The sequence below is a fragment of the Dendrobates tinctorius genome, unplaced genomic scaffold, assembly GCF_039654945.1.
Source record: "Dendrobates tinctorius isolate UK_male_01 unplaced genomic scaffold, ASM3965494v1 ptg000027l, whole genome shotgun sequence".
Taxonomy (NCBI): domain Eukaryota; kingdom Metazoa; phylum Chordata; class Amphibia; order Anura; family Dendrobatidae; genus Dendrobates; species Dendrobates tinctorius.
This window is the reverse complement of record NW_027361695.1, coordinates 3,394,836-3,418,842: the sequence shown is the minus strand read 5'-3', so window position 1 is coordinate 3,418,842 and position 24,007 is coordinate 3,394,836. Positions and strand designations below refer to the sequence as shown.

Genomic DNA, 24,007 nt, shown 5'->3' with positions numbered 1-24,007 from the left:
TGATAAAAGTATTATTAAAACTTAATTTTTTACCCTTAAAACTTTTTTCACCCTAGCCATTTCCAGTTTGGGGGTCATTTCTGTACACTACATTACCCATGATGCAAATGTACAGAGCCAGTCAGCTTTGTACGCTCCTCCATTGATGTGGTGTAATCCCTTTTTGGGGTTCCTCTCTCTAGTCTTAATCCCTCCCATAAAGGGACTATATATATATATATATATATATATATATATATATATATATAGTAGATCATAGTCATGCTCAGAAACAGGTAGAAATGAGTTAGTCCCTATAAAGGGATGTTCTTGATGAATTTGCATCCCATGGAGACAGTAGGATGCAAAATTTTATCAACTCCCATTTCACGTGACAGGTTACCTGCCCCCATCAAAAACAATGCCACATTTTGTTAATAGTAAGTGCCTTGAATAATCTTCTTTTCTGAGGATTGGGAAGCGTGGGCAACAAAATCAAACAAGAAACCCCCTTTAAGGAAACATTTTTGGCAGCACAAACAACTTTTTCCCACCCTTTTTGACTTATGTTTTATGGCACCGTAAGGGGCACAAAAAATGGCCCATAGAATCCCACATTGACAAAGAACATGAAGATCGGCTCTGCAGTCACCCAATGCATTCCCTGACTATAGCTAGGCAAAAGCCCAGGCAATTTTCAGTTTTCCTCCGGAAACACATCTAAAAGAAAAAAAATCAACAATTGTAGACTTTAGTGGATATAAAACAATAATTTATTTTCTTACATTGCCTTGTTTGCAACCATCTGCGATTTTATGAAATTACATTTTTTTATTTCAGTACAAACAAATCCTGAAAAAAAAAATTACACATTGCGTCTCGTCCTTGTCAATGGTCAAGAAGCAGGCAAAGTAACAAGAATATTTCTTATAAAATCTCATTCTTGATAAGAATCGACACATAACATTCTTGTGTCTCTGGTGGACTGCTGGCTTACATTGTACGAGAGATACCCTGTCATGGTAGTTAGATATGGATAAATAAAGGTCGGCTATATAAAACACAACAGCAAAGTAATATCACAAAATACAGTTTTATAAAATATCAGTTTTATATTGGCAGTTGCGTCTGTGTCTTCAGGCAAGAAAAAGCTTGTGTACGAGTTAAGGTTAAAATGTATTACATTTGTAATAAAGGATTATTTGGCAATCTTGGGTTTAATAACAATGTAATGAACAATATGCACTTGGTATATAGAGAAATCCTGTTAAACCAGACCTGGCTCCAGCTTCAATTCAACCATTGATTACCATTAAAGTAAAACAGCACCTTTAATTTATATTAGTTTTTTATTTTTTCACCCATTTTTTGATTTTTTGCTTACTCGGCACAGTGTTGATATGTGGAAGCCATCAACAAGAATGCTAGATACTAAACATGGAACTGTTATGTGTTCCTTCTGCTCAATACTCTGAGTACACAAGGGTGAATGGTTATGAATGAGTTGAATTACATCTTATCATCTCTAAAGCAGCGATTCTCCAGTCCCCAACAAACCCCAACATGGCCTGGGGGCACTGAGGACTGGAGCTGAGAATCACTGCCCTAGAGCAGGGGTGCACAACCTATGAACCCATGGACCGATGCATCCCTCTATGTGACTGTCTGGTGGCTGCTCACATGTACTGTATTTTCCATGTCAGAGAGCAGCGGAGCACAGTGATATAAAAGAGATGTAAGCATTTCGCACTATATGGCCGCCAGTAATTGGGAAACTATATGGCTGCTCCAGCTATGGTGGATGGCAGAGTTATGGTGCAGCACTGTGTGGATGGCAGAGTATTAAGGTTGGGATGTGTGGATGGTATAGTTCTGTGTTGATGGCAGAGTTATAGTGGGGCACTGTGTGGCTGGCAGAACTATGGTGGGGCACTGTGTGGATGGCAGATTTAAGGTGGAACACTGTTGATGGCAGAGTTATGGTGGGGCACTGTGTGGATGGTAGTTATGGTGAGGCACTGTTGATGGCAGAGTTATGGTGGAACACTGTGTGGATGGCAGAGTTATGGTGGGGAACTGTGTGGATGGCATAGTTATGGTGGAGCACTGTGTATGACAGAGTTCTGGTGGGGCACTGTGTGGATGGCAGAGTCATGGTGGAGCACTGTGTTGATGGCAGAGTTAAGGTTGGGATGTGTGGATGGTAGAGTTCTGTGTTGATGGCAGAGTTATGGTGAGGCACTGTGTGGATGGCAGAGTTAAGGTGGAACACTGTGTGGATGGCAGAGTTATGGTGGGGCACTGTGTGGATGGCAGAGTTATGGTGGGGCACTGTGTGGATGGCAGAGTTAAGGTGGGGCACTGTGTGGATGGCAGAGTTATGGTGGGGCACTGTGTGGATGGCAGAGATATGGTGGGGCACTGTGTGGAAGGTAGAGTTATGGTGAGGCACTGTGTGGATGGTAGAGTTATGGTGGGGCACTGTGTGGATGGTAGAGTTATGGTGGGGCACTGTGTGGATGGAAGAGTTATGGTGTGGCAATGTGTGGATGATAGAGTTAGGATGGAGCACTGTGTGGATGGTATAGTTATGGTGGAGTACTGTGTGGATTGTAGAGTTATTGTGGGGCACTGTGTAGATAGTAGAATTATGGTGGGACAATGTGTGGATGATAGAGTTAGGGTGGAGCACTGTGTGGATGGTATAGTTATGGTGGAGCACTGTGTGGATTGTAGAGTTATTGTGGGGCACTGTGTAGATAGTAGAATTATGGTGGGGCACTGTGTGGATGGTCTAGTTATGGTGGGGCACTGTGTAGATGGTAGAATTATGGTGGGGCACTGTGTGGATGGTAGAGTTATGGTGAGGCACTGTGTGGATGGTAGAGTTATGGTGGGGCATTATGTGGATGATAGAGTTATGGTGGGGCACTGTGTGGATGGTAGAGTTATGGTGGGGCATTATGTGGATGACAGAGTTATGGTGGGGCACTGTGTGGATGGTAGAGTTATGGTGGAGCACTGTGTGGATGGTAGAGTTATGGTGGGGCATTATGTGGATGATAGAGTTATGGTGGGGCACTGTGTGGATGGTAGAATTATGGTGAGGCACTGTGTGGATGGTAGAGTTATGGTGGGGCATTATGTGGATAGTAGAGTTATGGTGGGACACTGTGTGGATGGTAGAGTTATGGTGGGGCACTGTGTGGATGGTAGAATTATGGTTGGACACTGTGTGGATGGTAGAGTTATGGTGGAGCACTGTGTGGATGGTAGAGTTATGGCGGGGCACTGTGTGGATGGTATAGTTATGGTGGGGAACTGTGTGGATGGTAGAGTTATGGTGGGGCACTGTGTGGATGGTAGAGTTATGGTGGGGCACTGTGTGGATGGTAGAGTTATGGTGGGGCACTGTGTGGATGGTAGACTTATGGTGGGGCACTGTGTGGATGGTATAGTTATGGTGGAGCACTGTGTGGATGGTAGAATAATGGTGGGGCACTGTGTGGATGGTATAGTTATGGTGGGGCACTGTGTGGATGGTAGAGTTATGGTGGGGCGCTGTGTGGATGGCAGAGTTATGGTAGGGCACTGTGTGGATGGTAGAGTTATGGTGGAGCACTGTGTGGATGGTAGAGTTATGGTGGGGCACTGTGTGGATGGTAGAGTTATGGTGGGGCACTGTGTGGATGGTATAGTTATGGTGGGGAACTGTGTGGATGGTATAGTTATGGTGGGGCACTGTGTGGATGGTAGAATTATGGTGGGGCACTGTGTGGATGGTAGAGTTATGGTGGGGCACTGTGTGGATGGCAGAGTTATGGTAGGGCACTGTGTGGATGGTAGAGTTATGGTGGAGCACTGTGTGGATGGTAGAGTTATGGTGGGGCACTGTGTGGATGGTGGAGTTACGGTGGGGCACTGTGTGGATGGTAGAGTTATGGTGGGGCATTATGTGGATGATAGAGTTATGGTGGGGCACTGTGTGGATGGTAGAATTATGGTGGGGCACTGTGTGGATGGTAGAATTATGGTGGGGCACTGTGTGGATGGCAGAGTTATGGAGGCTGTGCATGCAGTACTCTGTTGACCATTTCCATGACTTACATAAGCTACAATGGCAAGAGTTGCTCACAGGTCTGGTCTCCTCCTCTCTTGGGAACTGTATAAGGGAGCAGAGGGCCTACCGATTATGTAGGAGTCTCAGCAGAACAGGAGTTCACAATAATCAGACATTTATGGCAAATACAGGTGTTGTACCATAAAAATATCACATGCAAACTGCAGTGAAATGTGACTTCTGGCTCCGGAAAGAGAAAATGCTGTTCACCCCTGATCTAGCGCCAAATTCACTTGTACCCAAGATAATCTGGATTATTAGTGTGAATTTTTGAGAAAGTAGTAGTTTGGATCATCATGCCTTTTCCATTTTATAATGAAGACAGCCCTATGGGGAAAAACACCTGATATTGCCTCGAAATTTTCAATTAACATGTGTCTGGGTTATTAAGCACAGCTTATTCAATGCACCCTTGTGTACTAAAGGTACTAAGTAGAGACTAATCTTAAAATTAGATCCATTATCACCTTCTGATCTACTTGTCTCTGTTTCCCTCAGTATGTGAAAAAAGTAAAGACGCTGATAAAAAATATATTATAAAGATGTCTGGTTTGACCTTGTTTATCAAAGGCAGAGCTACACTTTAATGACTGAGCGGCGTATCGGTTATATACATAAGTAAAATTGTAAAATTTCATAAAAAAGATGAAAAAAGAACAAAAAAATTATTAACAGTGACTGTAATTATCTTATATTTACAAAACAAGAACATATCTGCCACATTGAACGAGGCGGGGAATTCTACCACAGTGGTAGTTTGTTATATACAAAAACATTCTTCTAAACAATTTATACAGTCGTGACTGACAACAGGGAGTTGTAGACCCTCGTCCCATCGGGAGACCTCGCCCCGTGGGTTAACAGTTCTTGTATCGTCATCCAGTTGTCAAAAATCTTTTTGTTGCGCTTCTTCATCATCTTTTTGTGACTCAGGTCGATGATGCTGACTTCCTTGCTGTCGTCGGTGGTCTGTTTCTCCTTCAGACACTCCAGCCTACTTTGCATCATGAACTCTCTTCTTTTCCTCTGCTCCGAGGCTTTACGGAGATGTTGTTTCCGTTCTTCCTTGCTCCAATAACGTCCCATTTTCATCTCGCTGATGGCGTCATCGTCCGTCGTCATGCCGCTCCTCTCTTCTTTGATCTTTATGGCGCGTTCTCTCAACAACTTGTCCCGGACGGGCCGTTTGGTGATGTAACGCGTCCCATCGCTCCGCACCTTCACTTTCCATTCCATCCTGGGTTCTGTCGTATTCTGCAGGTCTTTGCACATGCTGACCAAACTCATCTGGCTCTGGGCGTACTCTACCGCCGATTTCTGTTGGATCAGCTGCATGTAACTTTGATAGTGCTGCGCATGGGCAGGGATGTGGGCATGTTTATAGGGTGAGTGCCGGTACTGCGGAGCAAATGAGTTTGGCTGCTTTTCCGAGAGGCTTTTGCCAACCTCGTTGGCTTTTATGTCTTTGACTTCTGTGGATTTGCTCGAGTCGGAGTCCTTGGCCGATTGGAGGTGCCTGGCCGGGCTGGACTCTCGACTTTCACCACTTGATCTTAAGTTCTTCTGGGTCACACTGTAAACGGCACTACACGCTGCCCCTTCGACACTGGGGCAGTTGGCAGCGTCTGCCGTCCTACGCAATGAGTTGTCGGGGGAGATTTCTAAAGTTAGCGGGGTGCTCCGACAGCTTTCCCCGGTGTTGTAGGCACTTGAGCTGTCCTTATCTGACTTTTCTGGCAGTTCGGTGATATCGGAAAGTTCATGTCGGCGGACGTCAATACTAGTGTTGTAATTCCGGAAGCCGCTATTGTGTAACATCCAAGACTCTCGGTATTGCTCTTTTAGCTGTTGCATCTTGTGCGCCCGTACAATGTTCAGACACTCGAGCTCGATGCTGTGCAACTCTTCGTTCAGCATCTCCAATTCCCGGTCTACACTTTCTTGGTCGCTCCGGTTGGTGTCCATCGTGCTGGTTTGGTAATATCTACTTCGTTGGTTGGAGCTTTGCACCTGGCACTTGAGTTCGAGCAACTCTCGGAATCTTTCGCACTCGTCCATGGGGATGCCCAAGAAGTCGGCATCCGTGCAATCTGCGGAGATGAAGGACTCGTTGCTGAACTGCATGTCTCCGCTGCCCAACGTGTCCTGACTGTACATGAGTTTTTTCTGGCTCCCGAGCGTATTGGACGACGTGGTGTGATCGTCCTGCTCCGAGCTCTCGTCGTTGCGTGTGCTTTCGTCCGTGCGCCCCACGCCGCTGTCTTTCTCGATCTGGTTGGATAAAATTGTTGCCGTGTCCGTGGTTCCTCCGTCTTCCTCAAGTTTTTTCTGAAAATGCAAAAAAAAATATTAATTTTGAAAAATTTGGGCTAAATAATATTATAATTATGCTCTCAACGCACTTGTAAAAACAAACCACATGCCGGAAAAAAAGTAGACAATTCCTTAAAACAAAAAACAGCGCCGCCCCTGTCTACAGGTTGTGTGTGATGTTGCATTTGAAATAAATAGACCTATGGTGTAATACCACATGCAACCTACAGACAGGGGTGGTGCTGTTTCAGAAAGAATACAATAATGTTTTATCAATCCTGGACATCCCCTTTAAATTGGGTTGAACTGTAATATCAAATGCGACCTGTAAACAGGCGGCGTTACGCTATTTTTTTTTTTTTTTTTTTTAAAGAAAGCAGTCATGTTTTATCAACCCCTTGTCCTGCAATACCAAACTCGGCCTATAGATAAGAGTGGCGCTGATTCTAAAAGAGCCTTTTTTTTTTTTCTTTTTAAGAGTCTCATACTAGCCCTTTCAATACTCCTCGATCTATGCCATCAGTCTGTGTATTTTCTAAAAAAAAAAAAAAAAAAAAAAAAAGTTTAAAAAAAATATATTCTCACTTTAGATTATTAAATTACTAAAACTTTTCGGAAATCAAGTGAAAAAAAAAAAAAATAGATAAAATTCCTGTTAGAAATATTAGAAATCTCTCCGGCCGTCGGATCTTTCCAAGCTGTCAGTCCGGTTATCTTAAGCGCATCCGGCAAAAATAATGGAATGTTTTCGCATCAGAATTTATCATCTTCTCCCCCGTGGGCCTTTAATATAAAAATGGTGACAATTCCTCCCCTCCTCCGCCGCTCATAGCACCGTCTATTCATTACAGCGGCTGGATAGTTTAATCCATTTAATGGAAAGCCGGGGGATCGGAATATCAGATCAGGCGCGAGATGTGGACGGACTACCTGCTGGAGCATGCTGGCTGTAAATTGCATTGCTTGGTGGTGTTGTTCCTCCAACATGTCCATGTGCAAATCATCCAGAAAATCATTTCTGTCATCGTCCATCCATCCTTCATCCAGCTGGGAAGCAGAAGAAGAGATGACATGAAAGAGTGTTATTAGAGGGAACGATACCTGCGGCCAAAAAAAACAAAAACTCACCCCTTCCCTATCTGAATGCCAAAATCTGCACAAAAATCCCGATAATCCGGAATTTGTAAAACGGACTTCCAGTCTGTGCCAGATTATAGATTAAAGAATTATACCAAAACCTAATGGTATTATAAACATTCCGGACTATCAAAATGTTTCCAGATTATCGGAATTTTACAGTTGCTCTCCTACGATGTCACCTGTGCCTATTTTTTTTTCCTAAATACAGACAGCACAGTGGGATCATGCATTTCTGAAAGGGCATTTAGACATTTGCAACTACTTTAATTATTCTAATGAATCAAAAGTGTAAAAAGCAAAAAAACAAAAAAAACGGCAACTTTACACCTAATCTTCATTGACGACATTGGGTTTTAATGTGTTTTTATACTTCCTCTGTACCCTGACTACATTCGTTTGTAGTCTGTTACCATGGAGACGCATAGTGTCGTGTGAGAGCTGTATACACAGAATGCAGAAAGGTTTCTAATTAAAGAAACATTACTTTGTTTCTTAGTTTAGATACACTGGAGCAATAATCTGTGTGATGTTGATGCCTTTTTGCTTTCGATTTTTCCTCTTCACCACAGCTGGCACCTGCACTTTATGGTGCAGGCTCAGCTCACAGTGGCTGTCACCAGGTGAAATATAAACTGAGTGGACCCCTAGTCTTGAGGATGGCAAGCCTTGTTCAGATTCGCCTGGTGCTGACGATGGCTTAGGCAATATAATAAACACAATTGCAAAAGTCTGCACACCCTGAGCACTGGGGTGAGTTTACACTCTTCCGTTTGCACAAAAAGACAAAGACCTTGGAGGAAAGTGAATAACTCCCAGGGCGCGAGAATCGGATCTTAACTGGTGAGACCTATCCATGGGGATGTCTATCTTTGGAAAATCCCTTTAAATTTTTAATTTTTTTCCGCAAGTGCTTCCTACCTGTAGTTCTGGCCTCGCCACCAATAGGAAAACATTTGTGTCTTCACTTGTGAGGAGGGCGACGGCTTCTTCGTGGTTGTGAACGTCGATGCCGTTAATCTAGAAACGAAGAGAGAAAAGCTCAGAAATCTAAAAAAGGAGGGGGAAAAAAATCGATCTGTCCATTCACTGACGGCAAACAGAGATCTTGAAAATGGTGATAAATTAAAATGCTACGGGGAAGTATATTAGAAAGTTGCAATACTTTGTGTTATAAAACGACCAATGGCGCGGTGGTTAGCGAAATAAGTCCCCATGGTGGTTCCCTCCACCCCCTTGTTAAGTATGGTACTCGGCCCCATAGTAGTGACACTGCATGTCTCTGCTGTAGAAGCAGCTGCCTGACCCTTGGAGGAGAGACCGACTCGCTAGCCGATCCTGTCGTGTGATCTGTGGTCTCACCTGTATGATCCGATCGCCCTCTCTGATCCGTCCATCTTTAGCGGCAATACTATTGGGGTCAATCTATAAGGAATGAACACATAGTGATTACACAGAGGGCAATGGGCGAGATAATGGGACTCGTGTTGCACCCCCATCCCCAGAACCCATCATCTGGGGCACAATCCTCACCAGCCCCCCAATAGCTACGCCCCTGCCCAATTCCACCTTATATGACCACTTCACTAAACATTCCGGAATCTGAGAAAGTTGGATGACAACACACGTAGGTGGAGATTACTCCATTAGGCAGCCGTGTTGGTTGTCACCCAGGGTTCCCAGGAACAGATCTAATTAAAGGGGTAACATTGGTCTTCTATTCTCAGGAAGCGGTCAGCTGGAATCTCATTGATCTCGTGAACGAGGATTAGACAGTCCCGTCAGAACGTAGCTGTACTGCACATTCGCGGACAACATTCCGTTTACGGTAGTGCGCATGCGTGGCCATTCTATTCCATGTTACGCATGCGCATTACTGTTCTCATAGAAGTGAATGCTCCATTCTAACACGTGTACGGGGAGGCCTTTATATTAACCCCAGGATTGTCTCAGAAACAGCGCCACCTTTATCCATGGGTGATATCCGGTACTGCAGCTCAGCCTCATTGACGTGAATGAAAATGATCTGCAATACCAGCTACTTCCTATAGACAAAAGTGGCGCTGTTTTTTGAAAAAAATCATAGCTTTAGTCACCCAGTATAGGATTTTGCCCAAGATGCTGGAATTGGGCTGTTACACGAGGGGGGCACTCACTTTCATGTATGAATATGATACGAGTAGGTTTAAAGAATATTATGAGACTTTTTGATAATGGTGCCAAGAAGACGAGCGTCGCCCCCGGCAGTGACGATAAGCGTCACCCGATACCACTCATTACTGTAATCCCCCGGTCTTACCTCACTGACATAAATCCCCATGTCGTCCTCGTCATCCGTCCTGTAGCACACCGTCAGGCCCAGCTTATCCTGGCTGTTCTGTCTGTACAGGTCTATCTCCTAAGAGAGGGACAAGGTGCAGCAGAGATGAGTTTGTCAGAAGTAGAAGGGCTGTGTATTACAGGTTATACAGAGCTGAGTGTGTCATAGGCAGCAGGAGTGGATTTTTCACATGCTATAGGACTTATTTTGTCAAATGCAGCAGAGCTGAGTTTGTCAGATAATGCAAAACTGAAAGTTTCTTTTACATACAGAGAAGATGTGTTTTTGTATGTAGCAGAGCTGAGTTTGTCAGACAGCAAAGAGCTGAGCTGTTTTTTTTTTCCAGCCGGTGCCGAGCGTCATCTGTCAGATAATGCCGTGCTAAGTCTCTGGTAATGCACAGCTGAGGTTTTCAGATTTAGGGTTGCTCAGTTTGCCTGAATGCGTATTTCACATGAGACATAGCTGAATATGAGGTGTATAGCAGAGCTGAGTTTGCATGGTAAAGAGATAAGTTTGCCAGATAATGAAGAGTAGTTTTGTGTTTATTTTTTTTCACTGTAGGAGAATTGAGCTTTTCATACAGTGAGTTTGTCACTTGGAACATCTGATGGTTCCCATATTTTATATGTAGTTTTGCGTAGTCAACCAAACAAATTATCCGATCTCAGGAGCCACAAACAATGCAACTAGAACTGGTACAAGCTGCAATTAAAATTATTAATTTATTGATGACAAGTGTCTTTAGTGCTTCCTGAAGCCTTTCTGGCTGCTATGACCTGCTGCACACGTGATAGACAGCCAGACATCAGCCTCTGATGATGATGACTGAGTGATGCCTACAATGCAGTTCGGCGGTGGCTCAGTGATGCCTAAAATGAAGTTTGGTGGTGACTTGTTGATGTCTACAGTGAACCATGGTGGTGGCTCAATAATGACTACAATGAACCATGGTGGTAGCTCGTTGATGACTACAGTGAAACATGTTGGTGGCTCATTGGTGACTACAGTTAAGCATGGTGGTGGCTCATTGATGGCTACAGTAAAACATGGCAGTGACTCATTGATGTCTACAGTAAAGCTTGGCGGTGGCTCACTGATGTCTACAGAGAAACAACAGTGGCAATGAAGCATGGCGGTGGCTCATTGATGGCTATAGTTATGCATGGTGGTGGCTCATTGATGACTACAGTAAAACATGGCAGTGGCTCATTAATGTCTAGAGTGAAGCGTGGTAGTGGCTCAGTGATTACGACAGAGAAGGATGGTAGTGGCTCAGTGATGTTTACAATGAAGCATGGCGGTGGCTCATTGATGACTACAGTGAAGCATGGTGGTGGCTCAGTGATAACTACTGTGAAGCATGGTGGTGGCTCCGTGATGTCTACAATGAAGCATAGCAGAGGCTCCTTGATGACTATAGTGAAATATGGTGGTAGCTCAGTGACGACTACAGTAAAGCATGGTGATGGCTCATTGATGACTACAGTGAAGCATAGTGGTGGCAGATTGATGACTACAGTGAAGCATGGCAGTAATTTAATGTCTACAATGAAGCATGACGGTGGCTTGATGATGTCAACAGTGAAGCATAGCAGTGGCTTAGTGAAGACTACACAGAAGCATGGTGGAAGCTCGCAAGATGCTCTAGGACTGCTCAGCTTCCTTTGGCACTGAAAACTTGCAGCGTGTGAAAGACAAGATGAATTCAATCAAGTATTAGGATATTAGGAAATCCTCAGAGAAAACATCATGTCCGGTTTTAGGAAACTGAAGCTTTGACATAATTGGACCTTCCAACAACAGAAAGAGCCAGGAATATCTCACAGTGACAGTCCACCAAAGCTTGGTTTCAGGTGAAGACCTGAAAGATACTGGAGCAGTCATTGGTGACCAGTAACTAGAACCTCAGGGAAAATCTTTGGTGAAATGTGAAGAAGGCTCTTGCCGCAAACTTAGGAATATTAGTGACTCCTTGAAAGTCATTGCCCATGAAGTTATGATTCCGCAGGAACGCTGCCAGAAGCGTGTGTCTGACTATGCATGTCGGTGGCAGGTCATAACAGCCAGAGGGGCTTTACTAAATACTAAAGACGCTCATCATGAAAGGGTGCATAATTCTGAGCCCGCAGGAGTCAGTAAAAGTGACATTTTGTGCTGAAAGGGAACTTGTCACTCCATTCATGCTGTAAAAACCACGGGCAGCGTGTATCAGAGCCTGGCGGAACAATTGCTTTGATGTTTCTGAGAAAATATATTTTAATAAGCCGGGTGATTGGCTGGTGATTGACAGGTGTATTCCATGCGTGCACTTAGCGAGAAGCCTGACAATCATCCGAAGCGGTGAAAAAGAGTCCGGAGGCAGCCCTCAAGATTAGTTTCATCTCTTCCTATAGTTCTCTGCCAACTTTTCACACTACACTTTCACGGAAATGCTCTGGCATGACTGCCATCGATGGCCGAGGTACGGGCAGCATGGGTCGAGTGACAGGTCCCGTGCTTTGGAGAAACCACTTGTTACATTTGCTGTGCTGAGATATTTCCATTGTTCTTATTTGTTTATTGTAAACAGAAGAAAGTTTGTACATTTTGATACTAAACTAATGGGGGTGAATAATTCTGATGGCCACTGACAGATTCCGCTCTGCTACATATGTGCTCCATTCCCTTGGAGACGTTTCGTTCTGCTGATATCTAGCCTGGATCACTTTTCATTTCCCTGGAATACGGCCGGTTAACTTGCTCGGCTCACAGTGATTTTACATCAGGAGATCGATGTCCTGCGCTCCGGGTCTATCTGTCAATACTGAGCCGTTCTACAAAAACTAGAAGAAAAAAAAGACGACGACGACGTTCTATTGATTTCCTGTGAAAGGAACATTTCCTACAATGTCCGGACTGTGAAGGCAGAAAAGCTCGAAAGACGCAGAAAGATCATCTGTTCTCTGCTACTGACATGAGGAAAATGTAATGAGGAGGACGAGGGAGAAAATAACAACAGCAATCCGGGACAAGATTATGATGCCTGGTAGAGAAATTCTTATAATATATAGACTGTATATAAAAGTGAAACCTAACACCACTCGTTTCCATAAAGTGAACAGCGTTTGACCAAGGCTCAGCCATTTATGAGCTGAAATGTCATTTTACACGTGGCCAAATAAATCAACTATTTTTTCATCTTCAATCTTTGGTGAGACGCCTACATTTCTATTCTTATCTATAAATCTATCCATCCATCCTATATCCATCCATCCATTATCCATCCATTATCCATCCATCCATCCTATATCTATCCATATTTCCTATAGCCATCCATCCTATATCCATCCATCCTATATCTATCCATCGTATATCCATCCATCCTATATCCATCCTATATCTATCCATCGTATATCCATCCATCCTATATCCATCCATATTTCCTACATCCATCCATCCTATATCCATCCAATATCCATCCATCCTATATCTATCCATCGTATATCCATCCATCCTATATCCATCCAATATCCATCCATCCTATATCTATCCATCGTATATCCATCCATCCTATATCCATCCATATTTCCTACATCCATCCATCCCATATTGATCCATTCTATATCCATCCATCATATATCCATCCATCCTATATCCATCTTATATCCATTTATCATCCATCCTATATCCATCCTGTATCCATCCATCCTACTGTATATCCATCCTATATCCATTCTTCTATCCTACATCAATCTATCCATCCCATCTCTCTCACAGCCCAGTTCTCTGGATACAAACTCCTGTTATAAGAATTGCTCCCAAATGCAATAATAATAATAATATTAATATAACATGGCTTAAAGGGCAGTTCCATCAAATAATGTTACTCTAGGTGAGCCTTTCACATTGATTGGCGTGGGCCATTATAGTCTAGAACAGATACAGTATGTGACGAACAGCCCGCCACTGTTCGCCAATACGTGACGAACGGGGGTCCCGCTGCCACCAAAACGTGACGGACAGTGGACCCTGTGTCACCAATATGTCACAATCCCACCACTGACACGGATGTATCAGCGGACGGAGGGACGCGACACACTGCCGGCACACAGCTATCACAGGCACAGTGGGGGCTTATCTTAGTTATCCCACCACTGGCACCAGCGTTGGACTGGAACACCTTGGGCCCACCAGAGAAAATCATTCTTGGGGCCCACTATGTAGCTACATAGAGATAAATACAAGACCGCCAATTGTGCTGTAAAACACGCTAATATCAGGGTATAATATAAGGTAGTACAAATCTTAATTATGTAGCAGGAGTTGGGGTAGCCCCCCTCATAGAATATAAAGCAGCCCCCTCATATAGTATATTGCAGCCCCCTCATAGAATATAATGCAGCCATCTCATAGACTATAGCCCTCTCATAGGGTATAACGCTGCCCCCCTCATAGGGTATAATGCTATATAGATATATAGATATAGAGTTAGATGTAGAAATAGAGAGATAGAGATAGATAATGGATAGATAGAGATAGATAGAGAGAAAGAGATAGATATACAAAAAAATATATATCTTTATATAGATAGCTAGATATAGAGATAATAGATAGCTATAGAGACAAATATAGAGATAGATAGCTATAGAGATAGATAGATAGATAGAGGTAGATAGATATAGAGATAGATTTAGAGATAGACATATAGATAGAGAGAGATATATAGAGATAGATAGAGCGATAGATATAGCTATAGAGTTGGATATAGAGAGAGATATAGAGAGAGATAGATATAGAGATAATAGATAGATTTAGAGAGAGATAGATATAGAGAGACATAGAGATAGACGTAGAGATAGATAATGGATAGATAAATAGAGATAGATAGATATAGAGTTAGATAGATATAGATAATAGATATAGAGATAGATATAGAGATTGATAGATATAGATAGAAGGATAGATATAGAGATAGATATACATAGATATAGATTGATAGATATAGATAGAGCGATAGATATAGAGATAGAGCGATAGATATAGAGAGATAGATTGAGAGATAGATATAGAGATAGTTAATGCAAAGATAAATAGATAGATATAGATAATAGACAGAGATAGATAGAGATAGATATAGATAATAGAGATAGATAGATAATAGATAGAGATAATAGATATATAGATAGATATAGCGATAGAGAGAGATAGATATAGATAATACATAGAGATAGATAATAGATATAGAGATAAAAGATAGATATAGATAATAGAGAGATAGAGAGAGATATATATAGAGAGATAGAGATAGATATCTAGATAGAGAGAGAGAGATATAAAAAAAAACAAACCACAATACTCACCTCTCCTCCTCGCTCCCATGCTGATCCCGGCTTCAGTGTCAGGAGCTGCCCCCTCTGCCAGACACACAGCGGGTGCGCGATGTAGTGACGTCATCGCGCACTGGCTGTGAGTCAGGAGCAGAGAGGACTGAGGGCGGCGCCGGCCCTGATGCAGAGCGGCTTACTGGGCTGGGGGCGGGGCCTCTGGGGGTGGAGACTGTGAAATGATATTCACTGCTTCGCAGTGAATATTCATTTCTCTTTAGCAGCGGGGACAGGGGCTCCTCCCTCCTGTCACCCGCTGCTGCTCCACTGGCAGGGGCCCCCATAGCAGTTGCATGGTGTGTGACACACCATTGGCTGGGGGCCCCTGGAGCAGCGGGGGCCCTAGGCAACTGCTGACCCTGTATGCCAGCAGGTGCCAGGGCCCACCATGTGACAAAAATATCCAGCCAGCTAATCTCGCTCTAACAATTTGCCGCAGGGGGGTATTTTGGGTACCCCACCACTGCTATCAATCTTCTACGAACTGCGGGGATTTATGTATATCCCACTTTCTCAGTTCCCCTTTGCAACTCGCAGCTCTCCGGCGCCCCCTTACCCTCAGGTCAGTCAGGGAACTGCACCTAAGATAATTAGTCACCGGACGGGCTGCTTGTTGTGAACCGGCGGTTAGGCTACTGCAGTGAGGGAATTATCAATGCTGTGGCCGCAGCCCCTCATTCAGCAATATAAGACCCTTCTGGTCTCTGCTAACTATAGACCTGTTTCTAATCTTCCCTTCATCTCTAAACTCCTGGAACGCCTGGTCCACTCCCGTCTTATCCGCTATCTCTCAGAAAACTCTGTTCTCGACCCTCTCCAATCTGGTTTCTGCTCTTTACACTCCACTGAAACTGCCCTCACTAAAGTCTCTAATGATCTACTAACAGTTAAATCTAATGGTCATTACTCCATGCTAATTCTCTTGGATCTCTCTGCAGCATTCGACACTGTGGATCTTCAGCTCCTCCTCACTATGCTCCGTTCCATTGGCCTCAAGGACACCGTTCTCCCCTGGTTCTCCTCCTATCTCTCTGACCGCTCCTTTACTGTATCTTTTGCCGGTTCCTCCTCCTCTCACCTTCCCCTTACTGTTGGGGTTCCTCAAGGATCGGTTCTAGGCCCCCTCCTCTTCTCCTTGTACACTGCCCCTATTGGTCAAACAATCAGTAGATTTGGTTTCCAGTACCATCTCTATGCTGATGACACCCAATTATACGCTTCTTCTCCTGACATCACGCCAGCCTTTCTAGAAAACACCAGCGATTGTCTAAACGCTCTGTCTAACATCATGTCCTCACTATATCTGAAACTGAACCTGTCAAAGACTGAACTCCTTGTGTTTCCTCCCTCTTCTAATGTACCTATACCCGACATTGCCATTTCTGTGTGTGGTTCCACTATTACTCCCCAGCAACATGCCCGCTGTCTTGGGGTCATACTTGACTCCGAGCTTTCCTTTGCCCCCCACATTCGATCACTGGCTCGCTCTTGTCATCTGCACCTCAAAAACATTTCTAGAATTCGACCTTTTCTTACTTTTGATTCTGCAAAAACTCTTACTGTTTCTCTTATTGATTCTCGTCTCGACTATTGTAACTCTCTTCTAATCGGTCTCCCTCTTACCAAACTCTCCCCTCTCCAATCTGTCTTGAATGCTGCAGCCAGGATCATATTCCTCACCAATCGTTACACCGATGCCTCTACCTTGTGCCAGTCATTACAATGGCTACCCATCCACTCCAGAATTCAGTATAAACTTACTACCCTCACCCACAAAGCCCTCCATGGCTCAGCACCACCCTACATCTCCTCCCTTGTTTCAGTATACCACCCTACCCGCGCCCTCCGTTCTGCTGATGACCTGAGGTTAGCATCCTCAGTAATCAGAACCTCCCACTTCCGTCTCCAAGACTTTACACGTGCTGTGCCAATTCTTTGGAATGCACTTCCCAGGTCAATACGATTAGTCCTCAATCCCCACAATTTTAAGCGTGCCCTGAAAACACATTTATTCAGACTGGCCTATCGCCACAACACATTAACCTAATCTATCCCTGTGTGGCACAGCCAAAAGTTTTACCATAGCCATGCTCCCCGCATCATGTTCCCACATGCTTTATGCATCCATTAGTCCTCTGTGTCTGTACTGTCACACACCTAACATTATGGCTGGTCCATACAATCAGGGCAACTGTTACCACCCACCTTTCGTGTCTCCCTCTTTCCTCATAGACTGTAAGCTTGCGAGCAGGGCGCTCATTCCTCTTGGTATCTGTTATGATCTATGTGATTATTGTTATGCTGTAATGTCTATTGTCTGTACAAATCCCCTCTGAAATGTAAAGTGCTGCGGAATATGTCGGCGCTATAAAAATAAAATTTATTATTTATTATATTATTATTACAGTGCTGTATCAATGCTATTACATTGAGGGTTCACAACCTTAAGCCGTTGGTATAAGAGATCGCTCAGCCCTTTGCCACATGATTATTACGTGGGGCTGGTTGAGGCTGACCCTGACTTGCAGCGTGCAGTAAAGAGAGGCTCCTTTATGGCTATCGGCAGGGTATGTCCTCATCCCGAGATAAGAGGGCAATGTATTAAGGAGCCTCCGTCAGCCAATTAGGGAGGTGGCATTGACAGGATGCTATCGCTGGACCAGATGTCAGCCCTTCCTCCCACCCATGGCCATACGGCAGGAGGGTCACTTTGGCTCCCTAATGGGGAAAATATTTAAATGTGACATCTTTGCTAGCGATCACAGGAGCAGCCCCCCCGTCACTTTCTTACATTTTAAAAACGCAACCGGTCTTCTGCCCATTCGCCCCCGTAACGTCGTCTCTTATTACAAATCAATACGAATTAGCGCTATTGTAAACACGTAATACGATGTGCAAGATGTCACTGAATACGGGGGCCGGGGAGAAGTAAAACAGACCCATGTGAATAATTCATGAAAAAAAATGTGGTTTGACAGCTGCGTTAACTGGCAATGTCTCCCGTCCGGCAGGGGGTGATGCACTTGTAGACCTCAATGACATTTCTGCTTTGTGCCTAAAATGCGTTCATAAGATCATGAAAAGTTCTGCGACTTCTGAACATATTTTGTGACTGTAAGGAAGAATATTTCTATTCACTGACAGCAAGCAAGGGATATTTGAATAACATGATGCATTGAGAATATATATATATGTATATACGGTATATGCTTTATGGATATATACATACATATATATATTATAGTAATAATAATAATCCTACAATTTGTGCTCTAAATTCACATATCGAAAAGGGTTGAACAGGATTATACAAACATGGCTGCTTTCTGCCAAAACAGCGCCACACCTGTCCACAGGTTGTGAGTGGTATTGCAGCTGTTTCTAATTTATTCCACAGCTACATACAACCTGCGGGAAAAAAAATAGTATCCATGGTTTTCTAATCCTGAACACTCCTATATTAGTTCATGAGGCTCAGAGAAACGTGCGGCAGATATACAGCATGAGGACCTCAACAAACAACACTCCGTATCTCAGCTTCAGGGGTTATTTTGTCAAAGCTCGTGGAGCTGGGGGTAGCAACTATCTGCCAGATATTTATGCTTAAAACCAAAAAAAGTGTACATTTGCGGTCAATATACTGTAGTTTTCAGCACTGGCTCTTAGGAGGGGTTCTGAGCATGGGCCCCTTTATGATATCCATATTAATAGAGTCAGGGGTTGCCTTCCTGAGACAAAGTAAGTTGTCTTAATAATGCTTAATGTCTAAAAGTAAAGACAATATATAATTTCAGTAGTAAGCATGGGAGGGAATGGAATGCAAAGCTCCACCCCTGAGGAACTCAGCTGCTGACGTAAACTTTTGTTTCCAATTCTCAGTGATCCTGACTGCAGTGACATGTAGGTAACTCATTAAGCTAAAGTTTTAGATACTGTGGCAGCTGATGCTCATGAAGTAGAGGAATTGCTCACTGATCCATGATTATCGTAGTCTCCAGCTATGTAAGATCACGGGGAAATGAAATTGTCAATTTGTGTACAGAACTTGCATTTAATTATCTCACACATTAAAGACTTACCTCCAATTCCAACTCATCTCTGTCAATATCTTGAGGCAATCCTCCCATGAAGTCATTGGGGTCAAAATATTCGTGAGGTGACGAATGCCTAAAAGCAGAAAGCGAGGATTTGAGAACCCGCCCTATTCCCGGATAACGACCAATTATTTTGTTGTTCACATTTGCATAAAGTGAATTTGTCAAAAGTGCAAAACCTCCGGCCTGTATTATTCATAATTAAAAACGCCTAAATGGAGAGATTAAACGATAATAAGGACGATTCCTTGGTGCGGTTTGTGTTCAGGACAGAACTGGGGTCGGTTGGTTTTTGAAATGCAAATATTCCATTAACACAACAGGAAGGCGCAAGAGGCGAAGGAATAATCACGGAAGTCGCCATTAATTCCTCACTTATCACAAGCGAGACTAAAGAATCCAGAAAATGATATTGCAACAGAACAAACAAATGTTAGAGCTTAACTGTGTGCAAATACAATGTGTTCTTTCTTCTCTTCCATTTTTCTTTCTCCTATATTCCTTCCAACTTTATTTTCCTTCTTTCAGTCTGTCTTTTTTCTTTCTTCCTTCGATCAGTATTTCTCCTCCCTTTTCCTTTTCTTTCTTTCCTTCTCCTTCCTCCCATCTCTCTCCTTCCTTCCTTCCATCTTTCCTTCTCCTGCCTTCCTCCCATCTTTCTTTCTCCTGCCTTCCTCCCATCTTACTTTCTCCTTCCTCCCATCTTTCTTTCTCGTTTCTCCCATCTTTCCTTCTCCTTCCTCTCATTTTTATTTTTCTCCTTCCTCTCATCTTTCTTTTTCTCCTTTCTCTGATCTTTCTTTTCTCCTTCCTCCCTTTCTTTCTCCTCTCATCTTTCTTTCTCCTGCCTTCCATCTTTCTTTTTATCCTTCCTTCCATCTTTCTTTTTATCCTTCCTCTCATCTTTTTCTTCTTCCTCCCATCTTTTCTTTTCTCCTTCCTCTCATCTTTCTTTTTCTCCTTCCTCTCATTTTTCTTTTTCTCCTTCCTCCTTTCTTTCTCCTTCCATCTTTCCTTCTCCTTCCTTCCATCTTTCCTTCTCCTTCCTTCCATCTTTCCTACTCCTTCCTTCTCCTTCCTTCCGTCTTTCTTTCTTCCATCTTTCCTACTCCTTTCCTTCCATCTTTCCTTCTCCTTCCTTCTGTCTTTTTCCTTTTTCTTTTTCCTTCTCTTTTTCCTTCCATCTTCCAGACCTCCATAGTCAGATGGTGACAAACCAGATTTTAATCAGTCCATGCGATGTTTCAGCTCAAAATAGCAAAGCCTTTCTCAAGCAGTGCTGCCCTTATTTTTTGGATTTCTATACAAGATGTTTTGGGGCTTGCACTCATTTTTGCATGAAAAGTGCTGCTTTGATTTCTCTCCCTATTTCTCTATCTTTCTATCTATCTTCCAATGTGACAATGATAGCAATGTTTGTCACTTGGTAACGCCTGAGCTTGCCCCTCTAGAATTCCTCCTCTCAGCAGGGCACATCATGGCAGGAAATGAAATGATATTTTTTTGTTCACACTTACTCTTCATTTATGAGATATGGATCCAGAGCAGATACTGATGGAGATGTAGAGTTCATTTTAGTCAGGGCCATAATGTGCTCGAAAGTTATGTCAGTCTGTGTCCCGGTGTCCATCATCTGCACATCGGATGGGGCGTTGTACATCTTTGTGCGTGGAGTTCTTCGTAAAACTTGCACCACGATGGGTTCTTTGGCAGTTTTAAAGGCTTCCACTGCTTGGTCATGTGTCGCTCTTGATAAGTCTTTTCCATTTACCTGCAAGAAAAATATTTTAAAAAATTACATTGACTTTCCTTTGTTCAGCTTCTCATCTTAACGACAAAGTACTTAAAGGGGACTGGTCAGTTCCCGTAAATATGTACTTTTTGTATCTGGTGTAAATGTCGCTGTTCTCCTGAATCCGGCGATGTTTTTCTTTTCTTCCTGCTCCTCTCCGATCCTGAGATATGGCCTTCTCTTCCCTCTATATATATATAACCTTTTTCGATAAATGGGTGTGGTCTTCAAAAGACTCTTGTATGTGTCGACCACACCCACTTAGATAAAAAAAAAATAGATCTACATACAAGGTAAAGGGGGCCATAACTCCGGAATGGAGAGGCGTAGGAAGAAAAGAAAAACATCGCCGGATTCAGAAGAACAGCGGCATTTTCACCAGGCATGAAAAACTGCATATTTATGGCAAGTGACAGGTCCTGTTTAAAATGATTTTTTTCAGAATTAGAAGACAGGATGCTATTTTTATTTATTTTGTTGTATCACCACCAGGCACAGACAATAGTAAAACTGTTGCTTCTCATGAAAATAATACTCCCTTAACTATTGTCATTGCAGTTCCTCCTCCACTCATTTTGGCAGAGGATCTATACTTTTTTTCCAACAGCAGGGGGAGACAAGGAGCACAGGGGACAGCTGCTCCTATAGTAAGTAGAATTTGAAATCTATGCCATGACAGTGACATTCAGACTTAAAAAAAAAGCATGTAGAAAAACATTTAAAACATTTCTTCACCATCACTTTTCTGAATATTTACTGTCTGATTGACGTTAATGACCATAACGGATGGACTTGCCCTTGAAATGACGCAAACCCCACTGGCAGTAATGATTGTGATGTAGATGGGGGGAGGGGAGTTGTGTATTTACTTGCGATGGATCTAGAAAGCCTGTCTAATGGACTCATTATATTTTACACATGGAAGGCTTCCCGGCACATTTTTTTTTTTCCACGTATATTCACCCTGTGAATTAAATGAAGCTTTGTGTCTGCGTTATCTCTGCTGTACCAGTGTTCATAGCAGAACACAGGCAGCAGAACACATGGATTGCCTCCGGCTACAGGTAATACACAGCTCTTATCATACGGGAGGCGGTAATCAATATTCTTAGATACTTGTTGTTGTAAACACCCCAGAGCTTGCCCAGTGGATTGTGATGCCACCTGCAGCACCATCCCCCCCCTTCCCAAAAACAGTGATGGAGATACTGTCATTGTAAAACCTAAAAGACATTAATGTGTTAAAGGAGGAATCCATGCATTATCAGGATTGTCCTGGATTAGGAAAATAAATGAGCTGTTTTTCAGAAACAGCGCCCCTTTTTCATGGGCAGTGTCTGGTATTGCAGCTTAGTCTTCATTTGACTTCTATAATAGCAGACACAGCATATGGGTTATCGCGGAAACAGGCACCATGTCACTTGTTCCCCAATTTGCAAACCCATTTCATATGCCTTTCAAGGAATTGATGGAGGGCGATCCTCTGATTTTTGTCTTTTGCTTTGATGACCTGTCCTATTTTACATAAAAATGAATATCAACTGTGCAAAGCTTACTTTCTCCCATGAGGGCACTGTGGGAAAAGCCCATTTATATCCTTCCTGTACTTACATCCAATGGCCCGCAGGTACGACCACAAATTATAGTTCCTAAAACAGTCTGAAAAATGCTGAAGCCATCATAACACATTCGAAAACCCAGAGTGAGAAAAGGTTTACACAACAAACCCTATGTCTACAATTTTAAAAAAAATCAAGTTAAAGGGGAATTTTACCCCAAATCATAAAATTGGTCATATATCAGTAAATCAGAAGTTAGAGTGACCATAATAATCTGACAATGGTATTTTATCTACTTACGGAGATATTGGCACTTTTCTGTTTTGTTGTGGCAGCCATTTTAGAGGAAGTGACAACAGGAAGTGCACCTACATTTGTCGTTACTTTGACATTGCTTTTAAATCTCTTCTGTGATGATTAACAGAACATACGGATAAGAAATTAATTTGATGGAAACAACAAATATGGCCACACTTTGTTGTCCCTTTAAAAAATGGCCGCCATTTGCTGCTCAAATTTCCTAGACGCATCAATAGCAACTGTGTAGTAATAAGTGAGCTAGGGCTATTCAATTCTGCCATATATTTCCTATCACCTCCAGCCCTATCATCATATAAGGCAGTCATTTACTAGACATAATGGAGCCGCTAATGTGTGACTGAACATTATAAGGCCCTATAATAGATGGTGCCCCCTGTAGCACAAGGTGGCTGCAAAAAAAACAAAACAAATAAAGCTTGCATTTGATTTTTATCTGCCACGATCCTTTAATCTTCCCTAGACCATCACTATTGTTACCGGGGAGAAGGAAAAATTAAATTAACTATATTAAAAGTCTGCAGCGGGTTTCAGGAGTCCTTTCTCTGCTGCTGTCAACTTTCAGAGCATGACCTCCGCTCTCGCTGTGTCTGTGTAATGAGTTACTTTATTCTTTCAGGTTTTAATAACTTGCTCAATGATCTGGAAGTCACAGAACTCGGAAATTATAACCTCAAACATTGCTACTTCTGGGAAATTTTCTTCACGCTGCAGCTTAAATGTCTGGTAGGTTGTAAAGACTCCTCACCATGCCGAAAGCTGAATGTCCACTAGCTCCTGATGTGAAAACATGCTCTGCTTGCTATGTGAATGTTCGCAAACTGCTCCTTGTGGAAACTACTTACAAACTATTTAGATGCTACACAGCATAGCCACACTAGCCAAATCACCTATGATCAGTTAAGTAGCAGAATAGGTCACTTGCCTATTTGTCAGGTTTGTCGTAGTAATCAGAGTCAGATTTTAAATATGGCATAGGATGTGCCTATGGAGATGTCCGGAAAGGTGC

At 43.0% G+C, this 24,007-nt stretch overlaps 1 protein-coding gene across 5 annotated transcripts in view; it reads right to left on the bottom strand.

The window, feature by feature from the left end:
- Nucleotides 1-729: 729 nt before the first annotated feature.
- The window catches only part of PDZRN3 (PDZ domain containing ring finger 3), a 244,774-nt gene continuing 221,496 nt past the window's right edge, over nt 730-24,007 (bottom strand). For all 5 annotated transcript variants that reach the window (XM_073569689.1, XM_073569690.1, XM_073569692.1 and 2 more), the window contains 7 exons: nt 20,847-21,100; nt 19,315-19,402; nt 9,849-9,947; nt 8,912-8,974; nt 8,471-8,569; nt 7,343-7,459; nt 730-6,427 (listed from right to left, as the gene is read on the bottom strand). In XM_073569689.1, coding sequence (XP_073425790.1) covers nt 4,889-6,427; nt 7,343-7,459; nt 8,471-8,569; nt 8,912-8,974; nt 9,849-9,947; nt 19,315-19,402; nt 20,847-21,100 — 2,259 coding nt within the window. In that variant the 3' untranslated portion in view covers nt 730-4,888. The remainder of the gene's footprint in view (nt 6,428-7,342; nt 7,460-8,470; nt 8,570-8,911; nt 8,975-9,848; nt 9,948-19,314; nt 19,403-20,846; nt 21,101-24,007) is intronic.